The sequence below is a fragment of the Miscanthus floridulus genome, chromosome 16 (assembly GCF_019320115.1).
Source record: "Miscanthus floridulus cultivar M001 chromosome 16, ASM1932011v1, whole genome shotgun sequence".
Taxonomy (NCBI): domain Eukaryota; kingdom Viridiplantae; phylum Streptophyta; class Magnoliopsida; order Poales; family Poaceae; genus Miscanthus; species Miscanthus floridulus.
Window position 1 is genome coordinate 34,306,977 of NC_089595.1, and position 18,435 is coordinate 34,325,411.

The 18,435-nt window shown below is 46.7% G+C and overlaps 1 protein-coding gene across 1 annotated transcript; it reads right to left on the reverse strand.

Annotated features, from left to right (window-relative positions):
- Window positions 1–6,225: 6,225 nt before the first annotated feature.
- On the reverse strand, window positions 6,226–17,227 carry LOC136513180 (uncharacterized). Its single transcript, XM_066507171.1, has 7 exons — window positions 16,830–17,227; window positions 14,499–14,777; window positions 12,815–13,920; window positions 7,480–7,786; window positions 7,097–7,374; window positions 6,699–7,012; window positions 6,226–6,595 (listed from the first exon to the last, which is right to left on the reverse strand). Exons 1-7 carry the CDS (start codon window positions 17,163–17,165, stop codon window positions 6,414–6,416), a joined length of 2,802 nt encoding a protein of 933 aa, XP_066363268.1. The 5' UTR covers window positions 17,166–17,227; the 3' UTR covers window positions 6,226–6,413.
- Window positions 17,228–18,435: the final 1,208 nt, after the last annotated feature.

The window sequence follows — 18,435 nt, forward strand, 5'->3', positions numbered from 1 at the left end:
CTTGCTCTTCGAGCTCATATCTTCTTCACCTATTGAACTAATGGTTTTAGTTTTCTTAGCCTTGGTCTTTCTCGATGCCATCACTATGACTACCAGGAGTGGGATATAGATGTGACAATGTCTACTTGGTCAAGGCAAATAGAGGAGTGCGCACTACTGCTTTTGTTGGTGGCAGGAAAGGGATAGACCATCTCCACCCTCGACTACTTATAAAGGCTGCTAAACTAGTCAAAACCCTTATGGACCCTGGGTCCAAGGCCCAAAACTTGCTAGTGAAACCGGGTGGACCAAGATTTGGGCCCCACCAAAGCCCGGCGTAGCCCACCAAAGCAGTAGGTGCAGTCGGTGGTTCCAGCTTAGAACCGTGAAAGTCGAACCTGCCATCTCAGAGTGAGGGGGATGTTCGGGAGGATCGCTAGCTGATCCTAAAACCTCTGGTACTCGATCGTGCAATGCAAATACCTCGAGTACTATGTAAATCTCCTGAATGTCCGAATGGGATCAAAGTATCTTATTTCAGCGGATGTGTGCCCTTTGTGAGAAACTGAAAAACTAGTTGGCTAGAGGCTATAACCAAAGTATGAGCTCCTAGAATTTGAAAAAATAGTTTTATGATATGCCCCTAATGGTCAGGCTTAGTCCTGTCACTTCTACCTGGTATTAACTCGAAAGAGTAGCATATGCTTAAGTCCTAGATATTCATGTGTTCGCTATTCACCCAAGTGATTCTTGAGCATTCGAGATCACTGGCTTTAGGGGCCATGAATGACCGCACTTGGTTAGAGTAAATTTTTAGTTCAAATCACCTACATAACCCGTAGTTACGCTAACTACCCATCGGGTTGGGAAGGGGGGCCTGAAAAAATGCAAGGACGGTTTGACTGAATGGAAATCGCCAAAACACCCGATCAATTTGGGACACAGGTAGCAGCGCTCAAAATCAATGAAAGTTGTTATTTTTTTATTGAACTCTACTGCACTTTACATTCACAAGGTGTACAATTACCAAAACCTATTAGAAACTACTACAGTTATGATAGTCTTGTGGATGCAGGGTCGACTTCGCACTCAACGATGGACATCTCATGAAGCGTAGAAGTTGGACAAAGGCGCACCATGACCTTCACCAGATCTTCATGAATAGGGACGATGCCTGAAGATGCCTTAGGGAGAACCACCTTGCAAAGCTTCCTCTAACATCCAAGAGGGGGAGCCATGTGAGGAATCCTACCCTTGCCGCCTTCTTCAACATCGGGGAGGAGCAAGCGGCGATGAATAGATAGTTTGAAGCCATCAAATCGATACACGAGAGCTCCCAGGTCGAGATCTATGGGACAAAGGGTTTCCCTACAATAGCAAGTCACCCTTTGCCCTCTAGGATTGCCCACAGATATTCTCACCTAGAGATCCCTCATGCGTCGACCACCAGTGAGCCCAGCCACCATGTCCTTGGTGACTCAGGCCACCAATAGTATTGTTCCTCCTCATCCTCATGAAAATTCCTTTAACACCTGAAGAGAACAGCCACCGCTAGGCCACTGCAGAATCCGATCTTGAAAGCCTTCTCCCAGCGACGGCGCCACCACTAAAAAGCTCCATGAACCATGGCACATGAGAGGAGTAGCCACTCTTTCACTCAGTCTGAGGCTAACGGATTTGGAGAAGAAAAGAGGGGGTGAAACTCACTGGTCTCCCTTCCCTTGGCTTAAATAAGCGCCCTAAGGACGATAGTGGGTGAGATGGTGGTTGGCATTAGAGACGGATCCAGTCATCGAGAAGGCTCCACAGAGTAAAAGCATGGGAAGTGGAGTGGTTCAGGTTCCCAGGCACCACCATCTGTATTCTTTATAGGATTCAATGACGCGCATACGGTGCATTCAAACGGGTAAGAGACTTCCGCCCAAATGACTCTCAAAACTCAAGAAGGCATTACTGCCAGTGAGCGCAACACTCATAGCCGTCCAGATACTCAGGAACCTCTGATTGTATTCAAACATCTCGGCACCTAAGAAATGCCCATCGAGGCCCATGGCACCCAAAGGATATAGGGAGCTACGGCACCTGAAGGATAGTACAGCTTCATAAGCCCATCATTAAATCCTACGGGGACTACTGTAAGATATATGGGCCCAAGGTACCCTCATCGACCATATATCTAGCCCATTAGTGGAGGAAGCCCGAGGCTAAAGCCCACGAGGATTAGGCGCAACTACCAACTTGGAGATCACGGCATATCAAGGATATCTGCCGCCATCCTACTTATGGTAGGATAGAATTGATTTGTTGTAACAAACTAGGAACCCAATCTGTAGCGCCAATCGCCCTCGTTGTAACCCTACCTCCTGCCTATATAAAGGGAGGTAAGGATCCCACGAGCGGTACGTCCACCGTGACATCGTCGCCTTATTCCAATCTACCTCGTAGCTAGGAGCAACAGCCCCTGCAACCGAGCATACGAATACAAGAAGAGCAGCAGCACCAACTGGAGTAGGGTTTAGCTCGCCACCGCGCCTCGAACCAGTATAAATCCTTGTGTCTCATGTGCTACCATCTGATTTTGTCTTCGCGATCATGTTGCTAGGCATTGCTGGAGTTAAATCATTCGACAATTATGTTCCATTGGAACAAAACGAGTGCGCCCAAAATACCCAATTTTGCTCCTTAGACCATATGAAAGAGGATGGTTATCAGAATGAATACATACAAAATAGCCCTTTGTGGTATGTCCTGAGAGAGTGCTCAAAGCTAGGTAATCATGGGTGCACCACAAAACTATAGCAAGAAGTTTAAATATTTTGCTAGTAGTAACATCATAAGCATCCAAACCTGTCCAAAGCTCAAGTAAGTCCTCTATAAGAGGCTCTAAAAACACTTCAAAGCCCTTCCTAGATGATTTAGGACCTCGAATAAGCAAAGCCATCATAAAGTTTGACTCCGCCATGCATTCCCAAGGAGAAAAGTTGTATGGCACAACAAACACATGTCACATGTTGTATTTTGTGTTCTTTTACAAAAAAAAAGGATTGAACCCATCAGTAGCAAGGCCAAGTCTAAAATTTCTTACATCTTTTGCTGGATATTCAATGTCGAAGTCTTGCCATGTCTCACCGTCAGCTAGGTGGCTCATATCCTTCTCAATGGGCTACCGCTTTAACTTGTGCAATTGTGCTACTTCTAATGCTTCTTAGCTCTCAAACATCCTCTTCAGCCTAGGTGCTAATGGAAAATTGTCGCAACACTTTATGTGGTATCTTCTTTCTTTTTGCGCCTTTCCATCTCGAGAAACCACAAACTAGGTGTTGGTATTTCTTATGCTCATGTAGAATATCCTGCAAGCGCACAAAATATCATTGTATCATTTGAACCAAGGGTATTCCAGGGTATTGAATTTATCCTCAAGGAAGTAATTATTAAAGAAGATGACAGCTAACCATGATGTATCTACTAACTAGTTTACTAACTAAACCAAGTGGTGGTAAGTGATATACAACAAGGTAGTGTGACACAGATTCACTCTAGAAAGGTAAAGTGAAAGTGTAGCTAAGTGGGAGGACAACAAGCAAGGGAATGTAAGAATCCTAAGTTACTTCAAACCAAGCACAACTCTAGCAAGGGACAATAGTGATATAGATAAACCAAGAAATAGTAAGGTAGGATGCAATAGCATTTCGGAGCATAGCCCACCCTAATTATCCTAAAGGATTAATTAGACCAGAAATGCAACGAGCCCTATGTTTTAATAATTCACTCTATCATGATGGAATACAGAGGATGCACATGGCTGTCACCGCCTACCACAAACTATCTAGAGAGCTAGCCATAATCCATGGTAACTGATAGAGTAAGCACCAAACTTACATTATTTGATACTACCCTAATCTCACATTTAGACTAGAGCACCAGCTAGTTTGTGGTGAGCACTCCCTGCCCGCGGTGACCGCAGCATAGGCTACTAGGGTGAGGGACAGTGGCTCAGGCCATCTTGGAACTCCCATTTGGTCGTGTTTGGTTTGGAAACGAACCCAGGTACTGTAACTAAGTTTTTACCATACGCGAAGAGCTACAACAACTATTTATATGACATGGCAAAACAGTGAACCGATGTGGAGACAAATTGTCGCAAAGTTTGCAGTGTCAATGCATTTCATCGAACAGTTGTCGTACACGTGAGTGACCACCTTGAAACTCGTTTTTCGGCACGTTTTGTACGGAACTAGCCCATGCCCCCTTAAATAAAGCCAGAGATTACATATCCCTCTACAATTCAGGTTTAAGATTCTAGATCATTTGGTCAACGGTTTAAGAGATAAGAAGCCTCGAAGTTAGGTTTGTTAGGCTGTTATTTCAGACTTCAAAAAATTTCCCTATAGGAAGTGTATTTTTCTTCGAATTTTGAGCTTAAATTTAATTGATTTAAAAGAAATTTCATCCCCAAATATTAGCACCATAGTCAAGTTTATAACTTATACCACCTTTTTCATATAGGAGTAGGTTGTTGTTTCTATGCATTTGCTGTGCACGTCTTGATTCAAGATGGATAGATGCACACATACAGGACGGCATTGGAAGAGTACACGGTGGTAGTGACTAGTGAGGGAGGTGGGCAGGGCACGGCCCACGGGTGATTGCTTGACGGTGCTTCTGCAAGCATGACCGGACCGGATCCAATCTGCATATATCATGGTAGTACAATACAACTAAAGAACATGAACATATAAATGCAGTGTTGCCCATTTATACGAAATTATTAAGGATGCAACATGTAAGGTACAATTGATGGTATTTTTTTGACAGGCTGGACATGTGCTTTACAATCTTGATTGAGCACGCATGGCGTGCAAGAGTTTCTAATATTATCAATCTTTATGAGTTCTCCTGTCGCTGCCGAGTTCATCCTGCAATCTGCATGCCAAGATGGGATGAGGAATTTTCAGACTTCAATAATATTCAGAGTTTGTGTAGACTGCTTTATTCAGAGCTGAGCTTGCTATGCAGGTAGGTAAAGAGAAAAAATCATGTGTCCCCTCAGGCCCTCACTACTTTTTATTCCTCCAGTTGCCTTTTCTCCATGATTTTAAGAAACCTAATTAGAAGGGGGAAAAATAACTCTGTCCGGCTGTGCGCTCCTCCGTTCTTTGTGTGCTGGAGGCGTGCTCTCTCAGCTCTGGCAGCTTGTTGCCCGGCCACGGCCAGGCCATGGAGACCGCATGAGCTGGGCCATGCTCAGGCTCTTTTGGTCTGACATCTCAAACAGAATAAACGCTCTTTGGGTTTAACATCTCAGACAGGATAATGGGCTTATATATAGGGAGAAGGCTAAACCTGCAATGACTCATCAGTTCCTCGACAGCTGATCCTCTCATCTGCTGCACAAATGTAGAGGACTCGTGGCGGGAGGAGGACGGCGTAGTCGATTGGCAGATAGAGCATTCGCACTGGATCCACCGGCTTGGGCAGAAGGCAGCAGGCAGCAGGCGCCAGGCGGGACCTCCTCCTCCTCCTCCTCCTCAGGTGTCTGTGGCCAAGCCAGTGGATGCGGTGGGTATGCTGTATCTGCCCGTCGGCGCGTCTTAATGCCGACAGTGAGTTTGAAAATTTGGCGTTCACGAATCTCTCTCTAATAAGCAAGTCGCCTCTGCTTTGCTCTGCTCTACTCCCACCGTAGAAGCAGCTTCAACTATGCGGCCGCTGGCAGGGCGAGCGTCGGCCCCGGTGGTGAGCTCATTCTCGGAGCTCTGGCAAAGGGGCGACTGATGTGAGGAACGGAGGCTGGTTTACGTCGCCGGCCGCCGTGTGATGTCACGACGTGATCTGCAGTGTGTGTAATTAATGTATTGTGTTGTGTCTTGTGTGAGCTGTAGCTGTGTCTCTGTTAGGTCTGAGCGCTCACTGACCATTGTTGTTGCGCATTGTCCTCCATCAATGAAATAAGCAGAACACAAGTTACTGTTTATTTAGAGTTGGAGGATTCAGGAAATAGCAAGTTTCTTACGGTGTTCGCAAAATAGCACTCGAAACTTGTGAATTCACAAAACAACACTAGTTTGGCCAAATGATGTATGAAACGACACTTCAGCAACCTTTTCCATTTTAATTTCCTTCACATAGAAATGGACAAAACTGCCTTTGTTGCAAAGCACACTCCGTCTCATATTACTGACGTAACCTGTCTTGATGTTTCAGTTAGTTGACACCCTTTTTGGAATCTGCTCCATTGATTCTAGGACACAAATCCTATTTTTTATTCTGAATCCATAACAATCTACAGATTGACAGAGTTCAATCCAAACATCAAAAACAAACCAAAACTTGTTTCCCTACCAGAAACCAAGATACCAAATTGAGAGAAAAAAAAAACACCAAAATCTTCTGGGTTCATTTTATTCTTCTGCCACTCCATGGATTCACTCTGCTCAGTTTATAGCGGAGAGGCGCTCAACAAGCATGTTGAACACATTGTCCCTGTCCAGCATGTTGATCCTGACGCACCGCGTGTCTCCTCCGAACTGCTCCCCGCCACGAGCCACGATCTTGTGGCCGGCGAGCAGCTTGGCGCAGTCGACGCCTTCCTTCTCACATCGCAGCCACGCGAACGGTACAGACAAGTCAAATCCGAGAAGAATTCAGAGTTTCAGACATGCAGAGCACACCATGGTTTCAGGCAAGGCAATGGTTAATTAATTCCAGTTCATTGTTACCAGGACAAGCTGTCACAGTTTGCTTGGCGAAGTTGCAGTAGCCGGAGGTCTCCTCCGGTAGGCTGAAGACGCCGGAGGCAGCCACGGTGGCGCGCAGCGTGCGCCAGCGCTCCTCCATGCGCCGCCGCGCGAAGTCGAAGAGGCGGGGCACGGTGCTGCCGTCGCCAGCCGACGGGACGACCTCGTAGGCGTTGGAGACGACCCTGAGGATCTTGGTGGCGCGCATCTGCGACTCTTTGGACACGCCGATGGTGCTGCGGTCGACGAAGTAGACCATCTTCCTGGCCACGTCGCGGTCCTTCACCAGCGCCCACCTGAGGAGAAGCCATGGCCATCGTTGTCACAACACAAACGCACCGACGTCCGGGAATCGGGCATCTTTTACGTTACGTACGTACCCGAGCCTCGTGCCGGCGTGGCCGGTGATCTTGGACACGGTGAAGAGCATGATGTCGTGGGCGGCGCGCCCAGTGATGGGCGTGTACTGCGGCCAATAGTACACCAGGTCATGGATCGCCTTGGCGCCGGCGGAGCGCACGACGGCCTCGCGGATGGCGCCGTCGGGATTGTTCGGCGAGCAGACCAGCTCGATGCATTCATCGCCGGTGAACGTGTTGGCATCGCCGGCCCATCGGTAGAAGCCCGAGAGCAGGAGGTCCGTCTGGGGCGGATAGGACTGGCATGGAGGACCAAAAAAAACAAAATTTTGGCATCACGTGCCGATAGCATAGCATAGTAGTATTGCAGTAAGACTAGCACAGCGTGCGTTGTGAGATCTTACAGAGTAGTACGGCGCAGGCGAGACGACGGGGACGGGCTGGTCCCCGCGCGCCAACGAGCTGAGCGCGTACATGGCGGCCTGGTAGAGCTGGGTGGCGCCGGTGCCGACCACGAGGTGGTATCCATCGACCACGGCGTTTCCGACGACGCGGTGGAGTCGGCGCACCGCGTGCTCCAGCTCTGGCTCGAGGAACCAGCAGAGCGCGGCGGCGTCGGAGAAGTAGCTCATCACCTGCCAGCCGCGGATCACGGTGGCCCCGCGGTCCCCGACCTCCCGCCAGAACGCCTCGTACATCGTCGGGTCGCCACTGCATGCACAACGCAAGCCAAGCTTCAGTTCAGTTTTGTCCGAGGTGCAGTTACCTTTTGGGTCGACACGGCGATATGCATGTCTCTGCCCTCGGTTTGCATGGAGACGGAACGAGGGGTGACTAAGCGGGATTGCTCAAAGGGGGCATGGAGTGGGCCACACCACTGCCTCACGAAGGCTCCATGCGATGTTGCAACCGTCGGAGCCATAGACACGCACAGCACTACCGTCCTCGGTGTCCTCCACGTCGAATTAGGAGAGTGTGCAGCGAGGCAGAGAAAAAGGAGATGATAAATGATAGACCCGCTTTGGAAGGCCATGTGCAATGGATCATATGGAAACCACGCGCGCGATCGGTGTGTGCCACACACGCCAACAAAAATTATGGCCGGAACGAATGAAGGGAGAAGATAATTGTAAATATCAGAACCTAGAATGTTACAAATTGAACAAATTGCTTAATTTTAACACCCTACATCGTAACATGATTAGAAAATTTTCAAAACCTACTTTAACATCTTTATACACTAATTATTCAAATGAGGTGTTATAAATTTTGGAATAGGATATTCAAAAGTTTTAAATAGTATGTTCGGAAAAAATCGGTAATAAAAACATGAGCAGTGAATCTCATTTGTCAGATAAATTCTAATTAAAATCATGGTTCAAAAGAATGTCAAAATAAGCTGGTTCAAAATAATTTTAAAACACGCACATGTGGCCCCACCCAAACCATATCAGATTATGTGAACTGAAAAGTGCAGGCAAAACATTTTTGAAAAGTGCATGGAAAACATTTCGAAGTACATATTTTTTTTATAGTTTTTGACTCATGGCTGGGTTTGCACCTATCCAGGATATTCCCAGATTTCTAGTTTTTTAGGTTAGGACCAAAAGCTTTTAAATCATGCAGAATAACAGGATGCTAGATAGCTTCCATTTTTTTACAAGAAATCCAAACTTTTGTTATTTGATGAATGAATAACCTTAGTGCTGAAATAACAGCAATGAACAATTACTAATGTTTATGCATAACTCTACAAACTCATGCAAATCCACTTATATTAATTGGAGAAGTAAGTGTCTTTTTTTATCAGGTACAACTTGACGTACGCAACCCACACACTCCACATTCACACCACACGCATATATACGTGTGCACATCCGTAGACACGTAAAAAAAAATTAGGAGACTCTCTAGCCTCCAATGCACGGAAAAAGAGGTGCCTACTGCCTACTGAGCTATCCTATCACTTGGACCACATGCCCTTTCACGAAAGAAGTGTCATTTAATAGAAGGAAACATGTATTTACATAACACTGTGCTATTTAATAGGAGGAAATACGTATTTACATAACATTGGATCAGGGCCCTTTTCGCGAAAGAAGTGTCATTTAATAGGAGGATACATAACACTGCTATTTAATAGGAGGAACTGAGGGAGGGAGTATTAATTTTGCAAAGGATGGCAACGACTCAAGAATGCAGTCACATCCTAACTGTAAATCTAGGAACCTAATGAAAGAAATAACTCGGTTGGCAGACACCATTTCGCATTCTCAGGGCTCGTTCGGTTGTTGGAATCATGTTGGATCTCTGACGCGACCTGGATCGATTGCACGCGACCTGCTATCACAAAAGCAAAGCTCTGCGACAGCAATACTCGAGCTGTGAGGTCAGACGTTTCGCAACGGAAGCGAGGGGCAATCACTCTGAAAGGCAGGCTAGCCTGCAGCTGCAGCGCAGGCTATCTTGCCACAGACAAGGATGGCCACCGAGACTCAGCTGGCACAGTACAGAACACGAGAACTGGGCCCGTTTGATAGAGTTCCGACTCCTCTAAAAATAGCTTTAGCTTTAGATCTTGTGCTAAAGCAGATTCTTTGGTGGAGCTAGAGCTGTTTTAGAAAACCGCTTGACTGAACAGTTCCTCATGTCTGTTATGAATGGCTAAGATAGGGACAATATCCAAAATGCCCCTGGCTGAACAGCTGCGCGTGTCTGTTATATGCTTGCAGATGTATTTATATTTCAGTGTTTTCAAAATTAAAAAAAATACAAATTATTGACCAGCAATAAATAATTAGTGGCTTGTTTATATTGCAAAGTCATGGCCCAACTATTACAGACATGTTAATAAATGTACACATATGTACACCACAATTCTTGGTACAACCAAACACATGCTCATGTAGATCTAGATAGGTAGATTGCCTCCTGCGCCTGCGCTCGCCCAGGCGCCGCCAACCGGAGGCGCTTCCGGCCATGGGCCCACGCCCACCCACGCGCCGCCAACCGAGGGCGGTCCCGGCCATGCGCCGCCGCCCAGCCACGCGCCACCTCCTGGGGCCACACCCGCCCAAGGGGCGTTGCCCGAGTGAAAGCTCTAGTTTGGTTTTGGTGAATTGATGAAACCCTAAGTGCTAACATAGTTTATCAAATGATCATGAGATAGGTAGCACATTCCAAGTGGTAAAGCAAATGAAGATCATGACATGATGATGATGATGCCATGGTGATGATCAAGTGCTTGTACTTGAAAAGAAGAAAGAGAAAAACAAAATGCTCAAGACAATTGTATAAATAGTAGGAACTATTTTATTTTGGTGATCAAGACACTTAGAGAGTGATCACATTTAAACTCGATAGCCGTACTATTAAGAGAGATAAAACTCGTATCGGAATGCGGTTATCAAAGTGACACTAGATGCTCTAACTCATTGCATATGCATTTAGGATCTAGTGGAGTGCTAACACCTTTGAAAATATTTATAAAAATATGCTAACACATGTCCACAAGGTGATACACTTGGTGGTTGGCACATTTGAGCAAGGGTGAGGAACTTCACCGGCGGAATGTCCGCCCATTGAGTGCGGACAGTCCGACGGTGCCACCGGAGCCCTAGACAGAAAAAACGGAGGTCACTGTAAGTGACCGGACGCTGGTCTCGGTTGGACCGGCGCGTCCGGTCAGTGGCAGCAGAGGGTGCACAGCGTCGATCTCTGATCGGACGCTGCGTCACTCAGTGACCGGACGCTGATAGGGTGCGTCCGGTCCTGCTGACGTGCAATGGACAGAGGAGTCGCCGAGTGACCGGACGCTGAGTGTGTCTGGTCGAGCATGACCGGACGTGTCCGATAGTGAAAAGTCATCTCTAGATGCTTACTGGAAACGACCAGACGCTGGGGTTCAGCGTCCGATCACTTTGAGCTGCTACGTCCGGTCGTCACTTGACCGTTGAGATCGGGTGATCAACATTTGAAGAGAGGAGACACATGGCACGCATCGCGTGACCGGACGCTGAGATCCAGCATCCGGTCGATATGACCGGAGCATCTAGTCACCCCGTGTTGTGCCCAGTGAAGGAGCACAATGGCTCTATTTCGTGGGGGCTTCTATTTAAGACCCATGGCCGGCTCAAGCTCACTCTCTTGGCCATTTGCATTGACATAGCAACCTTGTGAGCTTAGCCAAAACCCTCCCACTTATCTTCATCATTGACTCATCATCTTTATGAGATTGAGAGAGAATCTAAGTGCATTGCTTGAGTATTTGTATCTAGAGGCACTTGGCGTTCGTGTTTCGCTGCGGGACTCGCTTGTTACTCTTGGTGGTTGCCGCCACCTAGACGGCTTAGAGCAGCGAGGATCGTCGAGCGGAGGGTGGTGATTGTCTCCGGCTCCGATCATGGTGATTGAGGGGTTCTTGACCTTTCCCCGACGAAGAGCCAAAAGGTACTCTAGTGAATTACTCATGGCTTGTGTGATCCTCATCTTGTGTTGGTTGTGCGGCACCATATTAAGGGTTTGACGTGTGATGTCAATTAGCGTATAAACCTTCAAGTGAGTGAATCACCACAATAAGGAGTAGCTTGCCGACAAGCAAGTGAACCCCAGTAAAAAATCATTGTGTTCATCATTTGATTCCGAAGTAATTGGTCTTCGTTGGTATTCATTCTTGTGATTGTTTGGCTTCTTCCTCGACACGGCGGTATAAACATCTTGCTCACTCTCTTTACATTACCGCAAACTAGTTGTCAAGCTCTTTAGTATAGCTAGTTGTGAGAGCTTGTTAGTTTGGTTAGTGTGGCTCTTTAGTTAGCTTTTGAGAGCACACTAATTTAGTGTAGTGTCATAGCTATTATGTGGATAGAAACTATATAAACTAGAATTGTGATAAATGGCTTACTTTTTTAATAGGCTGGCGCAACACTTGCTTCGCCTTATAATTGTCTAATCGGATTGTTAAGTGTTGTTGTAGAATTTTTAATAGACTATTCACCCCCCTCTAGCCATTAGGACCTTACACCGGGCCGTGCCCGGTGGCCAGCCGATGGGGCCGGTGCCCACGGCGTCGCCTGCAGCTCCCGCGAGGAGGGCGCGGAAGCCTCCCACCGTCGCTCCTTCTGAGCCCGCGACACCCATGGATCCGTCTTCAGCGTCGCCAGATCTATCGTCTCCAGAACCCCCTCGCCATCTTGCCTCTCGAGCTGTCGTGCATCCATGGAGGGAGAACGAAGCTTCTTCTCTCCACACCGTGCGGCTTCAGCCTGTGAATGAGCAGATAAAGTTGGTTGGGGAGACAATGACAGATATTGTAATTTATTGTGAACTTTAGGGACAAAGAGATACCGTGGCTAGATTTGACACAGGAGCCGGTGGAATCGATTTTTTTTTTTTGCTCCAGTGGACCGCAACGGCCGCAACGGCATGTGGGGAATCCTCCGCAGGAGCCGCTCGTTTAAACCGTTTGTTTGGTTGGTGGAGCCATAAAAGGACTTCAGAAGCCGTGCGAGGAGCGGTACCAAACGGGCACTTAGAACATTCCCTTCATATCAGAAAATGAACATGGCTATTCCTGCTTCTAACATGAATTGAAATAAACAGCAGTGAACTTTGTAAAGTCAAAGCAGAATCCAAAAGAATGGTTGTTCCATGGTGCTTCGACGATATACACAAGTTGCACTCTGTTCAGGGAACGAAGCGCCAGCCACGGCCGTGAACAGCTCTGCTCACCGCCCATACCAGCTCCTCTGGGGCTGAGCATCGGTGTCATTCATCAGCTTGTCGAGCACCGCGTTCAGATCCACGTTCTGCCCGTTCTCAGTCAGCTTGCGGACTGTCGCCCTGACCTGCTCTTTGGAGAACCCCATCGTGGCCACCTTCTCAATCACGTCATCGATGGGCACTCTAGCTCCAGAAGAGCCACTGCTTGGAGTAGACCTGACTGGCGCAGCCTGGGGTAGCACCTGAGCTGTGGGCAGTCTGCCATAGCCGCCGCTTCCCGCAGGAGGAGCAAAGGGTGAAGGCTGCTTCATTCCAGCATTTCCATGGTGGGATGGAGACCCGGCGTAACCATGTGATTCGGAGAAACCACCTGCAGCCGGTGGTTTGTATCCAGCATTGTAGGGCAGCGGCGGACCACAATTAGGTCTGGCAGCAGGAGCATCAAACATGCCAGGGTTCGGTCCATAGAATGGAGCGGCAGGTCCACTTGGGGGTGGCATATAAGAGGGTGGTGCGCGGACATTTGGTGGATAGCCCTGAGCAGGTTGGCCATACGGTGCTGCTTCTTCAGGCTGCTGGGCCACCGGTGGTGGAAGTGTAGCTGTGGGATTGACACTTGCAGGCGGGGCCGGTTGAGAAAATTGAGCGTATTGAGGCAAGGTTTGGTAATGCTGCTTTGGTGGTGGTTGTGGCGCCTGAGGCTGCGGAGCTGGTGGAGGTTGGTACTGCTGGTGGGTGGCCTCAGTCGGCTGAGCTGATGGGGGGTAATAGGATTCCTGTGGTATGGTTGTCACTGAAGGAGCCGACAGACCAGATGGCACTGACGGAACCTGGGGATGTGGAGCATGGCCAGGGAAGTGTGTTGGAGGTTGCTTTTGAGCTGGAGGTGGACGTGGCGCAGTTGGAGCAGGAAGGGCAGGCAGCGGTACTGGTGGTTGGGAATGGGGTGAGGCTTGGTTTTGAGATTGAATGGTTGGCTGGGATGGAGTGGGCTGCTGCCTTGAGTCCACCTGCCCAGGTTCTGACTGAACATCCTCTGCTTTCGGCATTTGGAGCTTTGCAAGTTGGATCTGGGTCTCGACAATTTCCTGCTTATCACGCAAAATCTGCACACCTGCTTGAACCTGCATGTTGCGAATAAAGAGTTAAACCATGCAACTAACCCTCACAATATGGTTATAGACATGCCCTGTGAACCCCAATCACGCACGGTAGAACCATCAGATGAAGCCTATGTGTGACAAAGGGTAAAAAGAAACATAAAGCAGAACAGTATGTAAAAGTGATATTCACACTATAAAAAACGTATGCCTACAACAAAATTGATGTCCATATATCCACAAATCGACATGCCTTTGATTGGGGCTGAAAGAAACTTTGTGCTAATACAGAAACATAGATGATTTACATATTACCAATCCACCTTAAAATTGGCCAATACAGCATGTCACGTTCCTAGAACAGGCAAAGTTTGCAATGTAAACAATGATGAGTGTGTGAACCAGCTGGAACCTACGAACCCCATATAAGTGAGATGAGTTCAAAACAGAGAACATATCATAAGTAAACACACAGATAAAAGTTCATCCATAACACAGATGACAGAACTAGTATTTCATTATGACAGCATAGTCCATTCTACTGCAGCTATAAAAGATAAAGATAGAGAGGAGGGGGAGGGGTTACATCCACAGAAGCTTACCTCACGCAGTGTGTTCTCAAATTGCCTCAGTTTTCCATCAATACTTCCATTGTTGTTCCCAATTGTCAACTTCAGCTCCCCAACAGAATTCTCGAGATGGTATGTTCTGTCCTCCAACTGTGAAAGCCTTGAGCTTACACTTTCGAGTGCATGTAGAAGATTATCAGCATATTTCTTCATGGTACGATCAATACCCGCTATAGTGACTGCACTGAAGTTGCTCCTCTCTTCTTCATGATTAACTTTCTTTAGCACGTGAGGCTCCAATACACCAGCACCCTGAGTGGTAAGAGAAGTTGAGTACAGGGAAAGATAAAAACAGGGCAGTGATATGAAGTGTGATCATGTGAAGTGATAAACAATAACGTATCTTGTGAAGAAGACAATTTAGCTAGGTTGATTATTGTAAATTACAGCTACAGATGGAATGAGTGAGTTGGATTCTGTGTTGTGTCCGTAATCAAACTGTGGTCAATAAATTTCGTGAACAGAACTAAAGATTGTTGTATTAAAGTTGCACAAATACATAAAGTGCCTATACTGATAGTATAATGCTGACTTTGCAAGATGAATATCATTGAAAGTTCAATAATGCTCAAAGCATAGGATAACTGCATAAGAAAGTTAATACACTTTGAAAATGGATATGGTTTTCCTTGAAGGTACTCGGGAGGAGGAAGATGTTAGTTTGGAAGGTCAAGTAGTGCCTAGGAAGGATACCTTTCGATATTTAGGATCAATGCTACAGAGGGACGGGGATATTGATGAAGATGTTAGCCATAGAATCAAAGCAGGGTGGATGAAGTGGCGGCAAGCGTCTGGTGTCCTATGTGACAAAAGGGTACCACAGAAGCTAAAAGGCAAGTTTTATAGGACGGCGATTAGACCTGCTATGTTGTATGGTGCAGAATGTTGGCCTACGAAAAGACGACATATTCAACAGCTAAGTGTCGCGGAAATGCGTATGTTGCGTTGGATTTGCGGTCATACAAGAAGGGATCGAGTTCGGAACGATGATATACGTGAGAGATTAGGAGTAGCGCCAATTGAAGAAAAGCTTGTCCAACACCGGTTGAGATGGTTTGGACATGTGCAACGGAGACCTCCAGATGCACCGGTGCGTAGTGGAATCCTAAGTCAGGATAGTAACGTGAAGAGAGGCAGAGGAAGACCGAAGTTGACTTGAGTAGAGGCAATAAAAGGAGACTTGAAAGGATGGAATATACCCAAAGACTTAGCCTTAGATAGGAGTGCTTGGAAGACAGCTATTCACGTGCCTGAACCTTAATTGCTTCTGTTGGGTTTCAACTCTAGCCTACCCCAACTTGTTTGGGACTTAAAGGCTTTGTTGTTGTTGTTGTATAGCACATAATAAGAGTTAAAAGAAAGAAGAAAATAAAATGTGCAACCAATCCTAACAATGTCTCATATAAAATGGCATCCACATGAACTTCACAGAAAACAAAAGGCCCATTAGATAGCTAAGAGTAAGAGTAGCCATGGGCAGCACAAAGCCAGGACAAATTTTGAGTAGTTTTCAAGGACATAAATACATGGAGCACCGTTTTCAAAATAATACAAATATATACCTCCAATCACAAATATGAGTGCAATAATAGGACATCAACACAGTCTTTAGCATGACATTTTTCTTAAAGATAAACACAAAGAGTTATATGATATGGAGATATTTTTCACAATGAATCTACTAATGACGATCTTGTATTGCCAATCATATGAAATTTCAGATACTAGTAATCAAATGTATAAACGTTTGATGTGGGATGACAAACTTAGGTGGACCTATATTTACAGTCATAGGAAGTAGCGCACTGTGTGGGTGGGGGAGCAATTTTCTACTGCAAGATTGAAACTATCCTAAAAGGAGGTAGAGAAAATAAATTAGTATATCCAAATAGTAATGTTGCAAATGTTGTCAAGGGCTTAGGGCTTTGTCAACAGAATAGAGAAAATGAATTAGTATATCCAAATAGTAATGTTGCAAATGCTGCCAAGGGCTTAGGGCTTTGTCAACAGAACAAGCAACAACCAATTACTTGCAAGAAATTAAAGTATGCGTCCATACTGTTGATGATAAAGGAAAATATCTGGAGATACTTTATTTTTTGGGTGAGGAATCTGTGGGATTCAACTTTACAAACAGGGGAGCCAAAAGGCTACTTAGTAGGGACTGACCAACAGTGCCAAATACTTGTTTTGCAATGGAATCCTGACCTACGACATCACCATCAACCTAGCTCTCAACTCCTAACGCTACGAACAGATCTATCAGCGGAGTCATCAGCGCATGGGAGATGAGCAGGATAGTACCTGGAGGTTGGGGGAGGCGGCTTTAGAGTCGAGCGAACCCCATGCGCCCGTCGTGGGGGCCGAGCCGACGGGGACAGCGCTGGCGGTGGCAGAAGGGCGGATGGGCTGGAAGTCGTAGCTGGGCAACACCTCGTCGGCGCCGTTGCCAGTGCCGTTTGCGCCGCCGTGGAGGGAGCGGTGCCCGGGGCCGTGGCTGACCGCCTCCTCCTGCGGGTCGGGGCTCGTCAGATCGACTAGCCCGCCGCCGCCGCCGGATGCCGGCGGCGAGGACGCGGCGGCGGCGGCGGAGGCGGCGAGGCCCTGGATCTGCTTGTCCATGAACTGCGACGCGTTCATCGCGGCGAGTCGGCGACACGAGCCGACTGCGGGCGGCGGATGAGCCGATCGGAGCTGTTGGGGGGCGGAGGCGGAAGCTTTATGCTTGCGGAGGGAGGCAAGCCATTAATAATTAATAATGAAATTAAATTAAATTGATTTCTTAATGACGACACGCCATGTGTTTTTGTTTTGGTTTTTACGAAGGCCGTGCCGCTTGGGCTGGGCCGCTCTGGGTCGCCTGTCGACGCTGCACGTTTTTTCCCTTGCCTTTTCTTTCTTTTCTTTTTTTATTTATTTATGAGAGAGGTCTGGCGAGTTGCGAGTCGTTCGTGAATTTTTTTAGCAAAAAAAACACTGATATTTTAATAACAGCACGTCTCGAACGAAAATTTTAGAAAATAACTCTTAGTCGCGTCTAAGCTTTTTGGCACGTGCCACATAGATTAAGAGCATCTTCAAGAGACTCTCCAGGACCTGACCTGACCATTGGCGAGCGATGTGAAAGCTGAGTCATGCCATCGATTCACGTGATTAAGAGCATCTTCAAGAGATTCTCCATATCCCTCATAAATGTTAGGAATAGAGATTTTGGTGAAAATTTATCCTCTGACTGCTTTTCTAAATGGTTATATAAATATAGATATCTTCTATTCTGGATTTTTCGTTAACCAAAAATAGAAAACGAGAATGGCTTTCTAGATGGCGTATGAGATATATAAAAACTGTTGAAGAATAAAAGGATATATAAAGTGATTTTTATGCAAATAGCTCTTTAAATAATTATTTTAGACAGTGAGATTTATAAAGGCTCTTAGAGATGCTCTAAGTCACCCAAAGCCTTGACGTGACCTAAGTGGTTAGTCACGCCACAACGCATGGCGCAAATGAGTTATCATGTCACGTGGGGCTCGCTTAACTCAATGTTTGTCCTGATCCAAAACTGTTTTCAAATAATACTTGGTGCGATGAAGTTAACGAGTCATGCCATTAGGCTTGGCACGACTTGTCCACTCTGTCGTGCTAAGTATAATTCAAAAACAGTTTCAAACCAAGTCTAAATTCAACTTGAGTCACGTTTCACCTTTGGTGTGACTAGCCACCTGAGTCACGTCATCGCCTTTGGCGTCCAATTGCGCCAATCTTCGCTGCCGACCACCCCCAGCGCGAGCGCGCCGCCCGTTAATTCCCGCAGCGACGTTTACGGTCCTTATTTGCTTTCTATTTCTTTTTTCTTTTTTGTTTTCACTGATCTATTTTTTTTTATTTTTCATTCTTTTTACATTTTTAC